Consider the following 24320-nt stretch of genomic DNA (forward strand, 5'->3'; position numbering starts at 1 on the left):
TTGTAATTTCTTTTGATTTAATTCTCGATATGGTTGGATCTGTTTCTATCTTTGCGTAGCCTTTCTTACCAAATCTATTACCCATGCACTTTGATCAAGCTGTTTAACTATTCCTTGAATAAACCAAGAAGACTGAGATCCTTTTGTCCTTCACTATTAATTGTTTTCCAATCTTAATCTTCCCTAAAGCACTTCTCAGCCCTTTTTAAGCTTTCATCAGCCTTCTTCAATAGTCGATACCATATATTTCCATATTTTAGTGAGACAGAGAAGTCCTGTGAAAAATTTGTAGGCAGAAGTTAGGCCTGTAGAGGCAGACGAAACTCACAGAAGTAGAGAAGGGTACTGCTTAGCATTTTGTTTGTTCAACTCTGTGTAAAGGCTAAGAGTAAACCTGTTGCTGAGATGAGTGGTATTAACTTATGATATTAATCAGCTGTGCTTGCCTGTATGACATAAGTACACCTACACTTACTCTGTGATTTGTGGTGGAACTGGAACTTCCCTAAGAGAATGAAGCCTTCATTTGAAGCCATCCCAACAGCATTATGACTTTTTTAATCCCACAGTTTTGGAAGTACTGACTCATGGTTGTTGTGCTTTATGATGCCACTTCTGCTTATTCTTTGTTATTTTTTGAGATGCTCTGCTGTAGTTCAGGACTGCTCTGTGGGGCTGGATATGGATGAAAGAATGTTGTTCTGGTCACATTCCTTTCCTCTGAAAGGAGAAAACCAACCCTGCAAGACAAAAAGAAAGGTATGCCAGCATTTGCCCTCCATGTCTTGAACCCAGATGAGTTCAAGCCCTGACAGATATCAAACTCAACCCAGTGGCAAAGCTGACAATAGAGAATTTATGAAGGAATACAACAGTTCTTGTCACCTTAGCAGTGTTGTGATGATCTTGTGCCAAAACACTGTTCTTTTATTACAGTTTGGAGACTTTGACAGTGCCAAAGTACTCATTGTTTCTCAAGAATGTGTCTACAATGGGAGAGGAACGGCAATCCTGTGTGAAGATTTCTGGAAAGAAAATGCTAAAACAATAGTTTCACAAGTAACAGGCCCTCTTGCAGGATTGCATCTTGTTTTTTCAGGCTGAAGACTGGATTGAATGATGTAATTCAATTTTACCCACTTCCATCTTCTCTAATCTTCAGACTGTATTTCAATGGTTAGGTTTTTATTTTTTTTAAAGCTTTAAGCAAAACTGGTGCCTCTCTTTTCACACCAGACATTAGCACTTCTTTTTTACACCCCACCCCACCCCCGATACTTTGGGCATTTATTTTCAGTTACTGTACATGAATTCAAGCACTGATTCTGAATTCCTACTGCATGCAACGCCCATTAACTCAATGGAAATTTGAGACTGGGACTTCTGAGATTATTTTTTTTTTAAAAGGAACAGAAATTTTTTTGTTGATTCCTGCAGCCTCATCCCAAACTCCTAAGAACCATAACATGTTTTCTCCACAAATGTATAGGATATGGTATGCTTCTTTCCCAAACTTTTGCCTGGGAAAACTCCTGCTCTTAATTAAACTTGAACATACTGCAGGAACTTAATGTAAGCAATTAGTCCCACAGGACTGAGCTCAGGTGAACCAGCAAACACCTGTTTCAGCTACAAAAATGTTTCCTTTAAAGAAGAAATTAGTCCCTTCTTATGAGGTTGAAGCAGTTTTCCCCTCCCTTCTCTTGTTGCTTTCCTTCCATTTAAGAAAATGCAGTATAGCCTAGTCAGAAAGGTCCCAGAAGTCAGTGGGGGAACCCTGAGGGGACACCAAGGCCCGCCCAGGCTTGGCCAGCGACCACCCTGGAAATCTCTAGAATCTCCTCACGGTCCCCGCCGGGCCCGGGGCCACTTCCTTGCTAGTAAAATGCGTGGAGAAGCTTCGCCTCGGCTTAAAGACAGCACTCGTTGAGACCTCCGCGGGCAACAAAGCGAGGTGTGAGTAACGCTAAATTAAACGAAATTAAATTAAATCGCCGCTGGGTGCCTGTTCCCGCCACCGACCCGCCCCACGGCGGCCGTTGGCCGTGGGACAGGTGCGGGCGCCTCTTCTCGCGAGAGGCCGCCCCTGGCAACGGCACGGCGCGACGGCGGGGAGGCAACGGCCATGGAGGAGGCGGCGGGCTCTGAGGCGTCCTTCTGCCTGCAGAGTATCCTTCCTCCTCCGGAGTATTTTCCTTCTCCTTTTCCTCCTCCTCAGTATTTTCTTCCTCCTCGTCTGAGGCGGGCGGCTGGGGGGTGCGGGGCGCCCCGGGGTCCCGCCGGTTCCCCGCCTCAGGGGGCGAGCGGCGTGCGGGGGCCGTCTCCTCAGCGCTCCTGCTCTCCTCCCTGTGTGCTTATCCTCCCCAGGCGGGGGGACCCCGGGGGCTGCCTCGGGGGCAGCTTTTTTTGGGTGGGGGGAGCTGGGGTCGGGCAGGGCGAGGGCCCCGTGCAGCCCTGCCTGTGGCGCTGGCTGCTCGCTGGGAGCCGGGGCAGGACCGTCCCAGCGGGAGACCGGCGGGTTGCCAAGTTGTTTCACAGAGTAAGGGGGGGGAAAAGCCAAAAAAAGGCCCAGTACCTTGTTGATTCTTTTTGTGGGTTATTGCCCCTGGAGGCTAAAAAGGGGCAATATGCGGCGTTCAGTGTTTTTTGTTTGTTTGTTTGTTTTTTCCCCACCTGCCGAGACAGTAGGGTCTTGCTCACTTTTAACGTGATGGTTGTTTTCATTGCTAACGGTAAGAGTCCCTGAGTTACCCGTAGGAAAAGCAGAGTAATTTTATCCTCTCTTGCTGAGGGGGCAGTCTAAGCAAGAGTTAAAATCCTGAAATTAAACACTCTTGTCGCCTGTCTTGTGTTAGTTGTTGATCAGTAAACACAAAATATCTAGGGAGCTTATTAGGACTCAGTCCCAATGTGCTGCTGTAAAAGGTGCTGCTTAATTCCCCAGTGCCTGCCACACAGAGTAACTGGCTAGATATTCGTGGTTTTGTTTAGTACTGTGTTTGACCAAGTTATAAAGATTATGATACAATAACCTATACATAATTCTAGTTGCTGTGGCTTTTGGGGGGGGGGGGGAAGATCAGTTAGAATTCTCACAACTGAATTGTAGCAAATTATTTTAAGAGTTTATGGCTTTTAAATATGTAATTTTTGGTCAGACAACCCAAATTCTAGTTTTGTCATTAGATCGGACTAGCTCTGTCTGTTCTCTTTTGCAGCTGTGAGCTGCCAAATCAAGATCTTTCAAGCTTTGTTTTAGAGGTTAAACAATCACAGCTTAAGTGTTAGACCTACCAGTACTTTAGTTTTTCCTGCCTTGCTAGAATTAAGATGTAAGCCAATATAAAAGCAATTAAAAAAAAAAAAGGAAGATTGTCCTTTGTGAGCTTGTGCCTCAGTTTCTACCTCCTTGGAACTGCACAGCTGTTTTCACACTGTGTGGTGTGCTTAAAAAAACCACTGCATCAGGATGTGTTAAAAAAAAAAAAATTGTCAGCATTTCCTGGGAAAATACAACAGTTTTAAAAATGAATTCCTCTGTTTTATTGTGCACCTAGCTATGATTTTTGGAAAAAGGAGGAAAAAATAAATCAGGATTTTTAACGTAATATTTTAGTCTGTGTACAGTGTTTGCAATGATGCATTAGTTTAGATGATAGTGGATCACAAGGACAGTCAGGTCAGTAGAAAATTCAGGAAAAAAACACAGTATTTGAAAGTGTTTTACTTATGAAGGGTATACCGTGGTGATGTTTCTATTTGCATTGAAAGATTTGATAAATGCAGAAAGAAGTAGTTGGGGGGAGGATCATACAAAAGATAGCTTTAGAAAAAACAGTCTCTGATCAAATCACTAAAGGTGGTGTGAAAAATTGCTGGAGACAGTATTTTATTTAAATGTACTTTATTTAAATTAATGTTAAGTTGATAAATACTATGCTATAAAGTAATGAAGAGGCTTAGGAGTTCCACAGAAATATGCAGAAGTTCAGGTCTGGGGCCCCCAACATAAGCAGGACCTGGACCTGTTGGAGTGAGTCCAGAGGAGGACCATGAAGATGATCAGGGGCCTGGAGCACCTCTCCTATGAGGACAGGCTGAGAGAGTTGGGGTTGTTCAGCCTGGAGAAGAGAAGGCTCTGGGGAGACCATACAGCAGCCTTCCAGTACCTAAAGGGGGCCTACAGGAAAGACGTGGAGGGACTCTATCAGGAGGTGTAGTGATAGGAAGAGGGGTAATGGTTTTAAACTGAAAGAGGGTAGATTTAGATTAGATGTAAGGAAGAAGTCCTTTACTGTGAGGGTGGTGAGGCACTGGAACAGGTTGCCCAGAGAGGTTGTGGATGCCCCATCCCTGGAAGAGTTCAAGGCCAGGTTGGATGGGGCTTTGAGCAACCTGGTCTAGTGGAAGGTGTCCCTGCCTGTAGCAGGGGGGTTGGAACTAGATGATCTTTAAGGTCCCTTCCAACCCAAACCATTCTATGATTCTATGCAGATACTTAGTTTGTACGTAGAATTACTACATATATAGGGAAATTGTCCCCTGCTTCATACAAAAAATGTTGTACCCAAGTATTCATGCTATACAAACACGACCACACTTTAAATTCTCATTCTTTAAAGAGAGAATATGTAGTCAGCTAGCTAGTGCAAGGTTATCTTAATCTAATTAAAAAAGGGGCTTTTTAGAACATTACCCTGACTAGTCACTCCAATATTACTGTGTCTTATCTTGACTCGCGTGCTGCAAGCATCCGTCTTGCCTTTTCAAACAATAAAGGAAACCTATTCCTCCTGCTTTGCACTCGCACCTTGCTGTTGATCCCTTTTTCTGATGTAATCAGCAGTTCAGATGAACTTTTCTCTTTCCGAGTTGAAGGAACAAAGTCTAGGACTTTGAAGCTATTTTATTAGGATGTGGTCAGACACTGATGCGAGGACTAAAACGTTCCTCTTATGCTGGGTAGCAGGCAGACAATTAAAAGCTAGCCTGATGCCTGAGTCTCTGATTGTTCTCTCAAGTCCGTTGGGTCAGCTCTTGACAGTTGTGTCTCAACATGAGCTATGTTCATCTCCGTTCTCTTTGCTTACCTTGGTGGACCCACATATGGTCCTGAAGTACCATGCTGAGAAAAGATGCACTTGCTGACTGCACAATTTCTATGTCATCCCATTAAAGTCAGAAGAGTTAATCCAGATTTCTTCTGGTGTGATAGAGAACAGACTTAGGCCTGTTAAATCTAATAGTTTGGGTGTTCCGTTCTTTTTTTTCCCCCTTATGAAAGAAAGCACATTTTCTGGAGATGAGTTTCTGCACAGTTCAGGTTTTAGAATTAAACATTCAAGAATCAGTCAGGTTAGAAAATGAAGCTTTTGCAGAGAGGTGGTGACTTGAATTCGAGTCCTGTGTTCTACACCTGCAGTCTGTGATGCAGTAATTTGGGAAGTAAATTTGCGGGCACATGTATTACAGGCATTTGCTTTCATGTACTAAGCTTAGATAGGAGATTCTTAAGAAGCGTTCATGGCAGTTTCCTATTTATACCATTTTTATAGTTATCTGTGTACCTCCAACTACATGATATGCTTCAACTTGATTACTGAAAATTATGCCTTTATTCACTCGACTTCCCTGTTTGTTTTTTTGTTCTTGTTGTTTACAAGAGAAAATGACATCTCTCCATCTTTTATCTTAACCCTCTGAAAAACATCTCTAAAAACCAAATGGTGGTTATCATTTTTTGGGACATGATTTTCAGCTGTTAGCCTTCCAGATGGTTACAATTTAACTGATAGTTTTGTTGATGCTGGGGTCATGAATGCAGATGATGCTTTTACACATATATTGTACTGTCAGAACTGTAGCAAAAGGCCTGGTTTTTAGGAGCATAATTTAGATTTGGGAAACTTGATTCAAAGCTGGAAAACCCTGTATCTTTTTATTTTCCTCGGTGTGTGAAGTACTGAATTGCCAGCTTTTCTTTTCTTCGGAAGTTAATTTCTGGTTTATTTACACAGGTCATTTGTAGGCTAACTGATTTCCTAGGGAAACTGTCAACAGAGCATCTTGCTAAAAACATTTTCATTGTACTTTCATGGGCGGTGAGGCTAGTGGATGAAAAAATGTTTATTTGGGTTTCATTTTACACTATTTGTAGTTATTTTTTAGTGAAAAGTTTGACTCTAAGGCATTTGGAGGAACTGTAGATAATTTCCAAATTAATTTTTACATTTTGAAAGTTCTTTATCTTTTTATTGTAGCTGTGTTGTAATTATTGAGGCATTTGATCAGCTTCAGTAAATGGTCCTTTAGTATTCAGTGTTTGATTTCAGATGTTCATGTTTGAACATCTGTGCATCTGAATTTGATACAAAATGTGATTCTCTGAGAGCTTGAAGCTAGTTATGCTTAGAAGCACAAAGTCTGTGAAAGTCTCAGTGCAGTAAGACCCCTGCAAAAACTGATGATTGGGTGAGAGCAGAGTTGAGCTACTGTTTAATTCAGAACAGTGCTTGACTTCTGCCTTTGATCTGATGAGGCAAATTTTGAGCCTGCTTTAAAAACTTTGAATTTAAATTCTGTCTCTGTGCACATAGTTTTCACTGGAGCTGGGCTTGTTCACCTAAAGGCTGAAAGAAGCCTTGAAAGTGTGAAGTCTTGTGTCAAAAAGAACAAGGGGGAATGTGGCGATAACATTTATAGATGGTGGGTTTATGATACCTTTTTTTTTTTTAAGTTGGAACTCATCACTTGCATCAGCTGTTTCAGACTTAACAAAATCTGCAGAATTAACCATAATGGACGACTCTAAAGATGATTATCAGTATGAAGAGGTAATTTACTAAATTGATAATCTTCTGATATATGTGGTATTCATGTTTCATTCTTTTGTTTTACTTCATCAGTCACAAAAACATCCTTGGAAGAATGACACGAATCTCCTTTTATAAAGTGCGGTGATGCTAGGCATATCTTTATTTTTCAAGAGAAGATTTAGTGTCAGTTGATTTGTAATGTTTTACTTTTATTTGAACATTAAATACTTTTTCAAAGATACAGGTATTTCTATTTAGATGTTTCAGCTTATTAATAATGAATATTTCAGTAATATAAATTCTGTTTAAATATGGCAAAATATTATTTTAACAAGAATGAGACTATTTTCAGTAGGTGTACTGGGAGTAGAAACGGTTGTATTCTGAAAGAAAGATGTATCAGATATGCTGATACCTAACTTTAAATCCTTTAATCTAGATTCCAGCAGATGATGAATTTAGTCTTCAGGAAGATGATGAGGATCTGTCAAAGGCTTTGCAGACTATTCAAGAGCAGGCTGAAGATGCCCAAATTTTAGTAAGAACTTCCTAAACTTTCTAAGACTCTGTAATTCAGTTGGCATTAGTGGCTTAAAATTACATATGATAATTTATTCTAATGTTGAAATATTTGTGTAGAAGAGATTGTCTCTTCTCTTTATTTTTTAGAAGTTTCTAGGGGTAAACAAATGCCACAGTGGAAAAGGTAACTTATGTTGCATGGGTTTCATCTTCCTTTAACTTTTGTTCATTTTATGTTCCATAAACAACCTGATACTGCAAATACATGTAACATATTTAAATTATCTATCCATGTAATTATTAATATTATTACAATGTATCATTATTTTAGGGTTTGTTTCTTTATCTGAATGGATTGAATGAGAGGGTGATCCCTGATACAGGAAAGAAACTGCATATGCTTAAGACCCACAGAAGCTTGTACTTGAATACTTCGCTAAAAAAGATTATTCATATATCAAAAATAAAGAATGGGCTGTTATGCTATGTAAAATCAAAATATTAATGAAATCATCAATCATTTCACACTACTAGTTTTTGACAGTTCTTACATTTACAGTTTGATTTCAAAACAGTCATATAATAGTTCAGAGTTACACAATGGGATTGTTATATTGCATTTTCCAAAATATGATTTACCTGAATTTACTTGCTTATAACAATCTAAAGGAAAAGTGCTTTTCCCTGCTGTGTTTCTAATATTGCCACTATCTTATAGCCTCATCAGTAAGCTATTGTCATAGTCTTTGTTTTGCAAAAGCAAATTATTAATAATGAAAAGATAAAATTGTGAATGATTCTTAACATCAAAATGGATCAAAAATGTGTATTTTCTTCTGCACTAGTGCCTATCAGCAGATCCGTTTTGTATTTTAGATCAAACTTTGAATGAAAACTGACAATACCAGAGTGTTAACTGTTATGAAACTGTATGTGCCTGAAAATTAAGGGAAGGTTGGCAGAAGTTTTTAAAACGGAACATGCTTAATGTTAACTGAGTAGTGGAAATTCTTAATGCTCTTAGGGATAACTGAAGTTATGTCGGTTTTACTGTGTGAGTTGACATTCAAATAAAAAGTGAAACAAGGAAGAATGTTTTTAATCTCTTGATCTTTTGTCAGTGCTATATTTATATAATCTTTTACCTCTTTATTGATTTGTTGGACTTTGAGTGGTAGGAAACAATATGCTAATATCTATCCCATTTAATCAAACTGAAGAAAGTGTTACCTTTCCTTAAAACAGAAGAATGGGTGTGCTTAAACTCAAATTTTCTTTGATTTTGTGCTTATATGAATAGAGATCTGCCTTGCTTCTTGACTCATTAATTGGAGGCCTCATTTTTTCCATAATTTTGAAATTGAAATAATATTTTCAGCCTTTAGACAGAAAGACTTGAATAGAAAAATATTTTAATACACTTGCTAGTTGCTTGACAGCTTTCATAATGATTTACTGTGTATTTTGTGAGGGTCACTGACTAGATTGATGCTAATTCACTGGAAAGACCAAGTGCTGCAGCAAATGCTTTTGGTGACCCAAGTTAGAAGCACTGTTTCCTGTGAATTAATATTGGATCAATATCCAAACTCTGAGCTAAGAAGCACAGTAGAAGGCTGTCGTCTTCACGTGATAAATAATTGTTACACTTTTTCAATTATTAGCTTCTAATCTTGGCTAAAATAGGTTAAATTAGGTAACAACCATATCCTGGAATAGCTTCTCTATGATAAACAGTTTTAAGTGACTGTGTATATTTGCTGTTCATAGTAACTTTTCTACCTAAACCCGTATTAAAGATTGCATTTCAGTACTAGATGCAAATCTTTTTGTTAAGGAAAAGAAATTATATAGAGATCAAGTGAGCATCCAGAAAGTGATTTGCCAAATGCAGATACTGTAAATATCCACAGTTTCTAAATTGAGTAACTACAGTTTTTTTATGCTTTGTTAAAAAGGTCAAGTATAACCAGGAAAATCTAAGAAAAATGCTTATTTTCAGATTTCCTTCCAAAGTAATTAGCACTAATTACTAAATTAAGAAAAGCAAACATAAGCAAATAAGAGGTGATGCTATTCACCTTTTAAAAGAAAATAATTGGTGTGTAGGAATTAAAGCTATGTTTCTACAGGGGATATTGAGGCACGTTTTCTCTCCTTCTGGATCTCTGCACGTGTGCAGTAGAACTACTGGTCTTTAAGGAGTTTGGTGAGGCTCCCTCAACAGTTACAGTTCATGTTTTTGTTTGGATCCCAACAATGGCAGCTGATTCAAAATACAGCTGTGCTGGGCAGCATATGCTTTGGATAGCAGTGATTCTGCCTCCTGTTCTAGTCATAATTTTTCCTTTTCAGTCACAAGTCATGATTTTTTTCTGTTGTCCTTGTTTTGAGGCATTGTAAAGTAATATAAATTATTTTTAAACACAAGGAACAGAATATTTTGCATATGAAAGAAAATCTTCAGCTGATAGGGACCCTAGGAGAAGGATGCAGAATTTCTGGAAAACCACACACACAAAAGAAAGTTGGCTGAATTGCTTTCTTCAGTAGTTACAGCTATTACACTTCTGTTCCAGGATCTTTATTTTCTTAATATCCCCAATGATACTCTGAAGTCACATGGCCCTTCATTAACGTTATATTCTATGTAGGTTTGATTTATAATTTGTTTGATCATGTTAAAAATCTTTGAATTACCTTTTTTATTCATCTTTAGTTTAGCAAATTTTGTAAGAACATCTCATTTTATTTTCCAGAGAAATTATTAATTTATTTGGTGTTAATCTTTCTTCATTTGACAGAAATTTTTGTGAGTATTGTGGAAGTCCTTAAGGTTAAGCTTTTAGCAATTATGTTATTTTACTGGCCATATGTGCAGTCCTTGCACTCAAAATATTTTAAAGATTTTAATTAAAAAATAAATATTTAACCAAGAAATATTTAACAAATATTTAACAAAGCAAATATTTAGGTTTTTTATTTTGATTTAATGGTTGGAATCCTTTAATAAGATGTTTTTGTCTATATAGCTTCTATAGGGTGTCTGTACCACATTAATTAATAGATTGTATTTTCCTCATTTCTAAATAGGTAAATATATACAAAAAAATTACTGTTATGCCATTCTATGGGTAGTCATCCAAGGTTAATATTAAATTAAAGAAAGTTGCTAGCCTAGTATCACTCGAAGTCTGCAGAAGAGCTAGGAATTTAATTCTGGTTTCCTGAGGCCCTGTTCCAATACCGTGCCTGTTAGACTGCATTCATTTTTCCCTATATTGTTCCCTGCTCGAGCTTCGGTTCCTGAAATGATTCTCAGTGCTAGTATCTAGCTAATAAATTCTCTTCTGCACAGATGAAATGAATTCCTATCATATTTCCATTTACTAAGGGAATCAAGCCGTGTCATTTCTTCCGAAGACTGGCTTTATAGATGCATTTGGGAAACTACAAGCAACAATATTAGCTATTTGCCTCACTTAGACTAAAGAAAGAAAAGAAGCAAGAAAAGGGATGCAGCTGCATGTCTGCAGATGTACTCTTTTTGGTTCTTGTATTACCACAATTAGAAAATAGAGCTGTCTGATGTACTGTATCTCTAGTAATGAAAATATGCTAAATATTACATTGCACTTGGCATATTGTATTATTCATAATAGAGTGTTACTTGGCCTTGATCATCCATGTACAATTCTTTCTGTTTATTTTAGGTAGGTTGCTTGGAATAAACACAACATTTTCTTTTGTGTATTACACAAAATGGCTATGAGATTTTTCCAGTGTTTTTATTTTACCAGGAGAGATGCCTTTATCTCCAGGTAATTTATGCAGTCATGTTAATAGAGCTCCCACTAAGGACATGAATAAGCCATAAATGAATGGAGTTATCAAAAATCCCTGGCCTACAGATTCTTTTTTAAATGGATGGAGAAAATAATTTGCAGTCACAGCCTTTAGCATGTCTTGATGAATATCTCACTGGAATTTTTTTCAGTTTTGTTAGTACTGAAATGAAGAAAAGAAGGTAGGCATGTGTGGAAGCTGTTTCTGCTTCTCATCTCTTCTCTATAGTGGTATCTCTTTTTTTTTTAATAATATGTGGCACACGTTATCATAGAATCTGAGTTTCTTTCAAGAGTGTGCTGAGTGATAGTTGTCAGGCCCAGGTTTGTTCTGTCATCCTCTCACCAGGAGGCAGGCATGCCCAGTGCAGTATCTTGTCTTGGATAGTAAGTAGCCTGCATCGTTGAGCAAGTCCATTGTAGCATTGTGCCCATGTGGAGTTCCCAAATGCCTAGACTCTCATATTTAGCAATGTCAAGTTGCTGTAATCCATTTGAAGTCTGAATGAATTAAGGGCACCTCTTTGACTGCCAAGTTGTGGCAGTCTCTCTCATCTGGTTATATTTGAATGCATTTTGTGGGGGAGTAGTCTCAGACTAGGTTGTATTTTTACTTTTCTCATACCTCCTTGCACCTTGAAATCTTTCTGGGAGAGTTTAGTATCAAGCTAAGCACTGAGGGGGCTGAATGGGGTTGAGTGAAGGAAAAAAATTTGCATTGCAACAGAAAACTGTGAAAGGGGTTTTCTTTTTCTCCATAGTAGGATTGTTCTGGTTTGTTTTGATTCTGCTTTTGGCAACTGGGCTTGACCCATGAGCTGATATTATCTGAATAGCTGTCTATCTCGATGGCACTGGAGGAGCTGCACGTGAAGCCTGGTGTACCATCTGCATTCTGCTAGCACTTGTAGCAATGTTGTCTGGCAGCTTCATTTAGTGTCTGCATATGGATGTTGAGGAGAACTGATCTTTGTGATACTTCTTAAGAGATCTAATGATGGAGATGCAGTTCTTTCCGTCTCTCCGTTGCATGCATCATTACAAAAAAGAATATAAGCCATTTTACTGTCACCTTGGACTTTTGCATTTTTCATTAGATGAAGTACTGATTTTTCTTATTAGTAGTTTTTAAAGTTGCTGAAGGATGCAGGAGTATGAGAACTCCCGGGTCAGTGACAGAAGATCATCCATCAGTTTAAATAGTTTCAAGTCAGGTTCAGAATACTTGTTTAAATCAGGTGATTTTTGAGTTAGCTTCTCTATAACCTTTCACAGACCTTGACGCTGGAAGGATCAGTGATTAAAGTGATCAATAAAGACAAGGGAAACATTCGGCTGTACTTCAGTAGATCTGTGACTTTAAATTACTTCAGAAATAGAAGGTATGATAATTACATTTTTCTTACAGGTTTAATAACAATTATCGAATTTTTATTTCAGGCTTTGCAGTCAGTTCTGACTTCTGAGAAATCAGTGTCTGAAATACCTGAAGCAATGGATGATTTCTTCTGCAATTTCCTGGTCAGATTGGGAATGTCCAGAACTCTTGACTGCTTCCAGACTGAATGGTAAAAATATTTTAAGTGACCGTGTTACTTTGAGAATTAGGAAGTAGATGCTCAGGATGCTAATATTTCCAGTATTTCAGGACATGTTTCCAGAAAACTCTTCTGAGTACAAGTCATTCTTAAATAAGTAGTGTTTTACCAAATAATTATATTCATGTTGAGAATGAGGATGCAAACTGTTGTTTTAAAGACAGACTTTCAAGAAAGCTGACTCCAGGGAGCTCCTAAACAGGTGCCTTTTAAGGACTGTATGCATTTTGCCTAACTCTAGACATTTACAAGCCTGAAGTGGTCACCTGAGGCTGCTTTTGTGACCAGTGAAGAGAAATACTCATTTTCAGGATGCAACTCATCTAAGTTCTTTAAGCTGTCTGCTTTAAGACAAAATGAATTAAATTACACTTTTTTCAAGTATATTCTGCTTTCCACTGACTACCAATGAAAACTAAAACCAGCTGCAGTGCAGAAGGCATCACTGGATCAAATGAGTCCAATGCAAAATGACCAGCATTTCATTTCAGCAGTGCTGAGAAATCATGTGGTTTTGTGATTTTCTTCCTTTCCAGAACATGGGTGCCTGCTTAAAAACTGAATATTTTGTAGTATGCTATAGTATTTGCACCTTTAATTGTTTGGATGTGTTTGGACATTCATCATATATACCTTGTGTTTTAAGTAGCATAATTAAAATTTTTGATATTTGGTAATTTTTGGTACATCAGTCAAATAATATGGTTGGTTTAGTTTTTTCTTTCTTTCATACAATAATCAGAAGAGTAAGCTCTTGAACTGTTGCTGTCTTCTTTTTCCAAGCTTATATAGATTGCAGGGATTTTGCCCATATTTTGTGTAGAAGTTTAAACATGCAGCTTTGTCTAAATACTCCACTCCCTCCACTGCTCTCTTTATATACAGAATCCTACAGGATGTATACTTTTTTTAATACTGATTAAGAATGATGTGCCAGGAATGTTGCAAAGCTTGAAAGGAGAGCTGAATTATTTTGGAGCAAAAGATGACACTTGTCATAAATTTCTATTGAAATACTTACAGTTAAAAGATTGCTTTGAATCTGCAAGTTACACAAGAAAGATTCTGAGACGTGGAAACACATCTTTTTGAATTACCTTGTAGGCAGTCCTTAAACATGAGAGGTTCCGAGATTTTTTTTAATAAGGCCTTTTGAAATTGTTTAATTTGAAAATTAGTGAATTTGAAAAGTTAGAAACATCTTTTTTTTTCCTACAAAAGCCTTGAAGCTTTTAAATTTTCTTAGAAATATTCTCTAATGGGGAATCATTGCTGTTATTTGCAAGGCTCTGGTCTTATTGGCATAGAGCTCACCAATCAGGCATTGCTTTTGGAATTAATAATGATCTGCTTTTTGGTAGCATAACAGTGCCACTTAAATGATTCCTTAGAGAAAAGCACTATAGTTCTCTATTCTTTTTCAACGAAAGAACTGATATGAATAGCATTAAGTTCTGAAGTTTAACAGTTTTTATGCTAAAAGATAATTAATACTAAACAGATATAAATAGTGACCCTTTTATGCAACTACAGCTTTCTTTGAAGGACTTACAGTCTGAATTTATCTCAATGGCAAAATTCAAATAGCTTTTTAACGAGCAAGTGCAGGTCTTAGCAGGCCATATCTTGTAAATCCTTAGCTATATGTATTTTTTTTTCTCTGTAAGTAATATTTTTAATTTCAGTAGCATTACAAATGAGCTCAGCAAGTCAGGATCTAATCTTACTGTATTGAGACTTTTTCTGCATTAATACCTTATTTCAAAATGTTTCATGTTGGTTTGAAACAGATAATTTACAATATTAATGAAAGTGAGAGTAGATTAGTGTACTCAGGTTCCTCATTATGTATTGGGACGACACTCTCGATCTCATGCTGTGGTGATCAAGTACTAATGGAATTTAAAATGAGAAATTAATTAACGTAGAGAAGATTTATCAAAAGGCTTGCTTTGAAATAATTGTCTGTCTGAGATCTAAAGGTCACTTAAATTGGACCAAATTATCTGTGTTTATTTCAGAGTTTGAGAAAACATTCTGTTACTGTCCAGCTGTATAAAATGTCATTACTTGATTAAGTTTTATTTTAAGCCAAACCCACTCTTTTTCTATGATGTAATGAATAATTTTATCACACTTGCAGTGACTTTTTTTCCTTATGTAGTTTTTTTGCATGTACACTTTTTTCTTCCAGTTATAATTTAAGGAACTTTAAATTAGACTTAAATTACTTCTAGAATATCTAATTTACCATTAAATTTTCTATCATTTTGATATACAAGACTTCATAGTGCTTTTGTTGCTTATTAAAGTTATTGGATTGACAGCTTTGGAGTATGAAGTGCAAGGGCTGATCAATTGTAAATTCATGTATCTGACAGTCTATACCTCCTAATCCCAAAGAGCTCAGTGCTGCCTGCAGCATGTTGCCAGTCTGATGAGCAGATGAATCATTTGCTGTTCACACATGTGCATGGAGCTATCACTGTGATTAGTTAATACACTCATTGGACTGGTAATCTCTGACTAAGTGTTCCTAGAGACCTGGCAGTGTTTCAGCCTGTGAGCAAAAGGAAAGCTGCAGACTAATTACAGAAACATGATTTGAAAATTCTTTTCCGTTTGATGTGGTTAAAATTATGAATAAACTTACGTGACCAAGCAAGGTTAAAAGCTATGTCTGTATTGTGTAAGCCTTGCAAAGATTGCCTGGGCTGTGCATAATGGAGCACATGCAACAAAGCTACTGTGTCTTCTCTGAGTATAAAGGTAGACTCATTACAAAAAAGATTCCCTTTTGCAGAATGAAGAAAATGGATATACGTTGTGATCCTCCATGTCACAACTCCCTGAAGACAGTGGAAACAATCTGCTTATTTCAGGCAGACCTGAGTTTCCTCTGCTCTCTGTCCTCTTTGGCATGGAAGTCATATGGTCATGTTAATGTACATTGTTCTCTGAGTTCTTAAATCCTGAGAGAAACGAGGGCTATCAGTTCCAGGACAGCATCACACTAAAACAGGTTCAAGTTTTGGATTAGAACTGGCTCAGAACACAAGTGAAGTAACCTCAAGTTTGTTTTGCGAAAAGCCATGTGGTCATACCTACTTTCTTGCCTATTGACAAGCATAATATGATAATATAAATGTTCTAGTTATATGCCGTAATAGATTGGAGCACTCTAGGGCAAAAAGGTGCTTTATTTTTCTGTGCTCATTTCTTTCTCAGCCTTCTGTTGAAACAGTTTAAGAGGTTATCAATTGGAATGATAATTTTCAGTAAGAAGTTCTTGTAAAAGCTAAACCTTGAAATTTTAATCCCGGAATACATCTCTAGGTGAGTTATCCCTCAGTAAAGGATTACCCTGAGCTATATATCAGTTTGTTTATTGCAGGTCCTCTCTTCAACCTGTTTCCTTTAGAACTCTTAGAAACTTGAATTCAGTGTAATGTATATAGTAACAATGTATTATTTTTAGTCAGTCTGCACTGGGCTTTGATCATCTGTTCCTTAGGTTTCCAGATTCTTGGTTAATTTTAAAGTGTGATTCAAAAGTAATAACTCAGTTGTTCTGAAAAGCTTAGAAAAATACCTGTGTGTGCATGGAACTAATTTAATTTGCAACACAGTTCCCTTCTGTAATGGAAAGAAGTGAAACAACAGCTATTTGGCCGTTGGCTAGGTATGTAGGAGTTCTGTAAGTTTTACAGGACTAGGTTCATGAAAGATAATGAGCTTTCACAATGCAATTTTGTTGTGTGGTTTTCTATTTCATTTCTGCTACATGCACAAAAGCCTTCATTTTCAGTAGTGTTCTTAGACAAGGGCATAGTGAATTCATTGGTATTAATTGTATTTCATTAAAATTATCTTTCAGAGTTCTTAGCTCTGCTGGAGGCTAAGTTCATCAATTATCCATGTCTGATGTGTCTTTGCAGAAACTTGATGGTTTTCATGAGATGTAGTTAGGGCATTCAGTGGAGAAACTTTTCTGGCAGATGAAGGAGTATGTAGAGTTGTGATCATCTGCAATGAGAAGTGCCCTTATTTGTAATATTTCCAGTAGGAATTGTACCTGCTCATCAGTCAATGTTCATTTGAAAAAAACAAAAGAAAAAAGACTAAGCTTCTTTCTCAGTATTAAAGCCTGTTGCTACTGTAATTTGCTTAAGAAAATGAAGTGATTATAGAATGAATTTTGCTTTGGACATGTTCAGTTTAACTTTTCAAAAACCTTTCATCTACTGGTGGTGAATGTGGGTGACAGCTTAATTCATAGGCATGAGCATTCCTAGAAGTGTCCACAGAATGCAGATAAGTAGCATTTAGACATAAGAGTTTCTAACATTCCCCTTAATTTTTTTGGAAGATGTTAAGTACAAGTTGTTGTCAAGTAAGAATCCCTTATTCTACAAACACTTTTTGTTTCTGCAACATGTTTTATTGATCTAGGAATGCTGTGCTTGCTGTCAAGTTTCAAATCTGCTGCTTGTGTCCAAGTGCAAGAGATAGCATTTAGTATAGTTTTATCTCTGATTACGGCTGTTCTTTTCATACTTACTTATTACTTGGAAAAAAAGTAATGCACAAATTCAATATATTTTTCACCTGAAAAGGCAAATACTGTTCATATTACTCCTTCTAGTGAGTTCCCACACAGAATATCTTCCAGCTACAGTCAAGATCAGCAGGGAAGAAGATTGTGGGACTATAGTCTTTATCTGATATAAATTATTTATATCTCCACTGAACCTATGCTGAACTGATATCATAGCTTGTCCTTGTTTCAGCTGGGATAGGGTTGATTGTCTTCCTAGTAGCTGGTACAGTGCTATGTTTTTGAGTTAGGTATGAGAAGAACGTTGATAACACTAATGTTTTCAGTTGTTGCTAAGTAATGTTTAGTCTAAAGTCAAGGATTTTTCAGCTTCTCATGCCCAGCCAGCGAGAAAGCTGGAGGGGCACAAGAAGTTGGGAGGGGACACAGCCAGGGCAGCTGATCCAAAGTGGCCAACGGGGTATTCCATACTATGTGATGTCACATCTAGTATATAAACTGGGGGGAGTGGGGACAGGGGGATTGCAGCTCAGGGACTAACTGGGCATTGATCAGTGGGTGGTGAGCAATTGCATAGTGCATCACTTGTACATTCCAATCCTTTTATTACTGTTGTCACTTTATTAGTGTTATCATTGTCATTGTTAGTTTCTTCTTTTCTATTCTATTAAACTGTTCTTATCTCAACCCAGGAGTTTTACTTTTTTTCCTGATTTTCTCCCCCATCCCACTGGGTGAGGGGGAAGTGAGTGAGTGGCTGTGTGGTGCTTAGTTGCTGACTGGGGTTAAACCACGACACAGCTACAGTAGTGCACAATGTCATTGTCTTCAGTTGGTCTATAAAAGTTCGTATTCATGAGTATTCTTAGCTTTCATTGACATCCTACCAAAAGATGGATAATCCTAAAAGATACGAGACTGACTGAGTAGACTTTATGGCCAGGGCTTATAGAGATTCCCAGGTTGCTACACAGCATTACATGCTGCTCCAGATTCTCTTTTACTTCTCAAAATGCAAGTTAGTCTGTACAAGTATTTAACTAAAGTAGCCTGTCGTGGTTTCAGCCCAGCCGGTAACTAAGGACCACGCGGCCGCTCGCTCACTCCTCCCGCCCCCCTCCGGTGGGATGGGGGGAAGACGGAGGAGAGAAAAAAAAAACAAAACTGGAACCTCGAGGGTTGAGATAAAGGCAGTTTACTGGAACAACACAAAGAAATTGCAACAACAACAACGGGACTAATGAAAAAGTATACAAAAAGAGTGATGCACAGTGCAACTGCTCACCACCCGGGACCCGACGCTCTGCCACTTCCCCCACCGAAAAGAAGAGCCCACCCCCCGGCCCGCTCCCCATTTATATACTGAGCATGATGTCACATGGTATGGAACAGCTCCTTGGCCAGTTCAGGTCAGCTGCCCCGGCTATGCCCCCCACCTCCCAGGTTCCTGTAAAAAAAATTAACTCTATCCCAGCTGAACCCAGGACATTATCCACCCCTTATTCTATACCATCTACATCATGCCCAGATCTTACATTTTCCAATCGACCACTACCACTTCCTTGGCTTATATATATAAGTATATGGACTTGCGTCCGTCCCCATCGCCCCTCCGCACACACACACACACGCAAATGGTATTCCTTTAGCGTATGGGCTATCCCTCTAATGTGTCCATTGATTTTATTTAGTCCATGACTTTGGGGCTCCATCTGTTGTAACAGTTCTTCAGGATAAGAGAGATGGTGTGAGATGTTGGGTTGTTGTATGCTGCCTCTGGAACTTGTGGCTAGTACATTTGGTGCAACTCACGCCCTTAGTCTGCAGGTCGAAGATGTTGATCTTGAGGAAATTGCTGGGTGCCAGTTCAAGTTCTGTTGCTGTTGTACTTGGCTCAGTTTCAAAGTCCATCCCGCAGTCATTTGGGTAATTCTTACAGTAATACCCTTGATATGGCATATAGACACTATAGATACAATGACATGCATTGGCAGGGTATTTAGCAGTTAGGTATCATACAGCCCAATTCATTGGCTATTCTCTCCCAAAATCAAATCTCCCTGAGGTACACATCGAACTTCCCCATCCTTCTGCATCACCTACCAGGTGTACCCAGGTCCCTGAGCAAAAACAACCCCTTGAATGGGTTTGCCTCTGTTTGAGGGAGGACTAACCCAGACTGTCTTTTCTAACATACTCCTCATGCGCACTACAGGGACTTTATCGCCTTCTACAGTATGTGGAAGTCTTGGTTGGGCGGGGCCAGCCCGATTGGCGGATCCTCTAGTATTAACTAACCAGGTGGCTTTTGTTAAATGAGTATCCCAATGTTTGAAAGTCCCACCCCCCATCACTCTCAATGTAGTTTTCAGCAGTCCGTTGTATCGTTCGATTTTTCCGGAGGCCGGTGCGTGATAAGGGATGTGATATACCCACTCAATGCCGTGTTCTTTGGCCCAGGTGTCTACGAGGTTGTTTCGGAAGTGAGTCCCGTTGTCCGACTCGATTCTTTCTGGGGTGCCGTGTTGCCATAAAATTTTCTCTTCAAGGCCCAGGATAGTGTTCTGGGCAGTGGCATGGGACACAGGGTATGTTTCCAGCCATCCAGTGGTTGCTTCCACCATTGTAAGCACATGGCACTTGCCTTGGCGTGTTCGTGGGAGTGTGATATAGTCAATCTGCCAGGCCTCCCACTGTTTATATTTCAGCCATCGCCCCCCATGCGACAGGGGGTTTTGCCGCTTGGCTTGCTTAATTGCGGCACATGTTTCACATTCGTGGATGACCTGTGCGATAGTGTCCATGGTCAAGTCCACCCCTCGATCACAAGCCCATCTATATGTTGCATCTCTCCCCTGATGGCCTGAGGTATCGTGGGCCCACTGAGCCATAAATAGCTCACCCCTACATTGCCAGTTCAGGTCCACCTGAGACACTTCAATCTTGGCAGCCTGATCTGCCTGCTGGTTGTTTTGATGTTCTTCAGTGGCCCGACTCTTAAGTATATGAGCATCTACGTGACGTACTTTACCACTAGCTTCTCTATCCAAACAGCAGTATCTTGCCACAGTGTGGCAGCCCAGATGGGTTTACCTCTGCGCTGCCAGCTGCTCTTCCTCCATTGCTGTAGCCACCCCCATAGGGCATTTGCCACCATCCATGAGTCAGTATAGAGATAGAGCACTGGCCACTTTTCTCTTTCAGCAATATCTAATGCTAGCTGGGTGGCTTTCACCTCTGCAAACTGACTCGATTCACCTTCTCCTTCAGCAGTTTCTGCAACTAGTCGTGTAGGACTCCATACAGCAGCCTTCCACCTCCGATGTTTTCCCACGATGCGACAGGACCCATCAGTGAACAGGGCATATGGCCTCTCATTTTCTGGCAGTTTATTATACAGCGGGGCCTCTTCAGCCCGTGTCACCTCCTCCTCTGGCAACATTCCAAAGTCTTTGTCTTCTGGCCAGTCCGTGATCACTTCTAAAATTCCTGGGCGACTGGGGTTTCCTATGCGAGCCCGTTGTGTGATCAGTGCAATCCACTTACTCCACGTGGCATCAGTCGCGTGATGTGTAGAGGAAACTTTCCCTTTGAACATCCAGCCCAGCACTGGCAGTCGGGGTGCTAAGAAGAGCTGTGTTTCAGTACCAACCACTTCTGAAGCGCCTCGAACTCCTTCATATGCTGCCAATATCTCTTTTTCAGTTGGAGTATAGCGAGCCTCGGATCCTCGATGTCCCCGACTCCAAAACCCCAGGGGTCGGCCTCGGGTCTCTCCAGGTGCTTTCTGCCAAAGGCTCCAGGTAGGGCCATTCTCCCCAGCTGCAGTGTAGAGCACATTTTTAACATCTGGTCCTGTCCGGACTGGCCCAAGAGCTACTGCATGAACAATCTCCCGCTTAATTTGTTCAAAGGCTTGTCGTTGCTCAGGCCCCCATTTAAAATCGTTCTTCTTCCGGGTAACTTGGTAGAGAGGACTTACAATTTGACTGTAATTTGGAATATGCATTCTCCAAAAGCCCACAACACCTAAGAAAGCCTGTGTTTCCTTTTTATTAGTCGGTGAGGACATAGCTGCTATTTTGTTGATCACGTCCGCAGGGATCTGACGACGCCCGTCTTGCCATTTTACTCCTAAGAACTGGATCTCCTGCGCAGGTCCCTTGACCTTACTTTCTTTTATGGCAAAACCAGCCTTCAAAAGGATTTGGATTATTTTCTTCCCTTTCTCAAAAACTTCTTCTGCCGTGCTGCCCCATATGATGATGTCATCAATATATTGCAGGTGCTCTGGAGCTTCACCTTTTTCTAGTGCAGCCTGGATCAGTCCATGGCAAATAGTGGGGCTGTGTTTCCACCCCTGGGGCAGTCAATTCCAGGTGTACTGGACACCCCTCCAAGTGAAAGCAAACTGTGGCCTGCACTCCGCTGCCAAAGGAATGGAGAAAAATGCATCAGCAATGTCAGTTGTGGCATACCACTTAGCTGCCTTTGATTCCAGTTCATATTGAAGCTCTAACATATCTGGCACAGCAGCGCTCAGCGGTGGCGTGACTTCATTCAGCCCACAATAATCTACTGTTAGTCTCCATTCCCCATTAGATTTCCGCACGAGCCATATGGGACTATTAAAGGGTGAGTGAGTCTTGCTGATCACTCCTTGGCTTTCCAGTTGGCAAATCAGCTTATGGATGGGGATCGGGGAGTCTCGGTTGGTGCGATATTGCCGCCGGTGCACCGTCGTGGTAGCAATTGGCACCTGTTGTTCTTCAACCTTCAGCAACCCCACAACCGAAGGGTCTTGGGAGAGACCAGGTAGGGTAGACAGCTGTTCAATCTCTTCCGTCTCCAATGCAGCTATACCAAAGGCCCAACGGTACCCTTCTGGGTCCTTGAAATACCCCCTTCTGAGATAGTCTATACCAAGGATGCACGGGGCCTCTGGGCCAGTTGCAATGGGGTGTTTATGCCACTCATTCCCAGTTAGACTCATTTCGGCTTCCAATACGGTTAGCTGTTGGGATCCCCCTGTCACACCAGAGATACAGATGGGTTCTGCCCCTTTATAACTTGATGGCATTAGGGTACATTGTGCACCAGTGTCTACTAGAGCCTTATATTCCTGTGGGTCTGACGTGCCAGGCCATCGAATCCACACTGTCCAGTAGACTCGGTTGTCCCTCTCCTCCACCTGGCTGGAGGCAGGGCCCCTCTAATCCTGGTTAGAATATCTGTTACCCACTTTTTGCACATGTGAATCAGAAGTCCCTTCAAGAGGATCAGAAATGAGATCGGCCCATCTACTGCGTCCGGGGGACTGCTCACGGGAAACTGGAGCAGCAGTTTTCCAAGAAGAATCTTCTTTTCTGGTTGCTTTTTCTCGCAACTCCCGTACCCGTGCATCCAAGACTGAGGTAGGTTTTCCATCCCACTTCCTCATGTCCTCTCCATGGTCACGCAGGTAAAACCACAGGTTAGCCCGTCGTGTGTACTTTCTCTCTCCTCTCGGGCAGAGGAACGCTTACTCCCAATAACTGCAATGCGGGCCTGTACAGGTGAGGAGGAGGACATATCCACTTTGAATTGCTGGAACTCTCGGGACAATTCCTCTACAGCCGAGACACAGGCCCGTAGGGAGGAAGAGAGACTTCCTTCATATTGCCGGAGTTGGACAGCCAACTCATCCACCGTTTGTCCATAGCCTTCTTTCCAGGACATTACTGCCAATGAGTTGGCATAGGTTGGTGGTGCACTTCGTAGAAACTTCCGCCACATCGGTTGTGTGCATTGGACTTCATCTGGATCTGTGGGTGACTGCGCATTTTCTGGATCATTATAAATCACCTCCAGCACGGCTAATTCCCTCAGGTACTGGATACCTCTCTCCATGGTGGTCCGCTTGCCTTGGTGACATGTAACTTCATCCCTGAAGGGGTATCTTTCCTTTACACCTAACAGAAGTCGCCTCCAGAGGCTGAGGACTTGTGTTTTTCTCCCAATCGCCTTGTCGATACCCCCTTCTCTAGACAGAGATCCCAACTGCTTGGCTTCCTTACCCTCTAATTCCACACTACTAGCCCCATTATCCCAGCATCGGAGCAGCCAGGTAACAATGTGCTCACCTGGGTGGCGGCTAAAATCTTTTCGCATGTCACGCAACTCACTCAGGGATAGAGATTGGGTAATTATTTCAGGTTCTGCCTCTTCCTCCTGTTCTCGCGATGACCCTGGTTCATCTTCATCTCTCACTGAGCGAACTGATTTCTTTGTGTGTTTCTTTTTCTGTACAGGGGCGACTGATACTGGCACAGGTTGGTTCTCTGGTTTAGTGGCAGTATCTGTCACCGGGGTAGGGTTAGCCATGGTACCTGTTGTCATGGTAGGGGCAGCCACGGTGCTTGTCGTCGGGGTAGGGGCAGCCACGGTGTCTGTTGTCAGGGTTTGGGTAGCCACGGTGCATGTTGTCGGGGTTGGGGTAGCCACGGTGCATGTTGTCGGGGTTGGGGTAGCCACGGTGCATGTTGTCTTGTTTTCCATCTTTTCCCCCTTTTCCCCCTGGGGGTGCTGCATAATATCAAGCAGGGTTTGGTAGATACCGGCCAGGGCCCAGCACAGTGTAGTGAGTTGTGTGTCTCTGGGATAGCCACAGCATTTTCCTTTCAAAAATTCTATCACTTCATGAGGGTTCTGCAGTTGTTCGGGAGTGAACTTCCAAGTCACTGGAGGTGAGAAGTTCTCTAGATACCTGCCCGCATCCTCCCACATGCCGTGCCACCCATAAATATCCAGCTTTGGGACAGATCTCTGGGTGGTACTCTTAAAGAGCCTTTTTGTAGCCCTAAACAAGACCTGAAACATAGTCAGGAGGCATAGCACTAACAGCACACAGGCTTGCGCATCCCAAGGATATTCAAAATTCTCGAAAACTGTTGTAATTAGTTGGAAAGAGAAAAGGGAGGGGAACGGATGGGGGGAAGTATCC

General features: G+C 40.5%; 1 protein-coding gene across 1 annotated transcript in view; it reads left to right on the forward strand.

Moving 5' to 3' along the window:
• The first annotated feature begins 1920 nt into the window (after window positions 1-1920).
• SPAG16 (sperm associated antigen 16) overlaps window positions 1921-24320 on the forward strand; it is a 439096-nt gene continuing 416696 nt past the window's right edge. Inside the window, exons 1-4 of the mRNA XM_069782045.1 lie at window positions 1921-2168; window positions 6787-6833; window positions 7255-7353; window positions 12623-12750. Of these exons, the coding sequence (XP_069638146.1) occupies window positions 2126-2168; window positions 6787-6833; window positions 7255-7353; window positions 12623-12750 (317 nt within the window). The 5' untranslated portion in view covers window positions 1921-2125. The remainder of the gene's footprint in view (window positions 2169-6786; window positions 6834-7254; window positions 7354-12622; window positions 12751-24320) is intronic.

This window comes from Haliaeetus albicilla, chromosome 4, assembly GCF_947461875.1.
Source record: "Haliaeetus albicilla chromosome 4, bHalAlb1.1, whole genome shotgun sequence".
Taxonomy (NCBI): Eukaryota; Metazoa; Chordata; class Aves; order Accipitriformes; family Accipitridae; genus Haliaeetus; species Haliaeetus albicilla.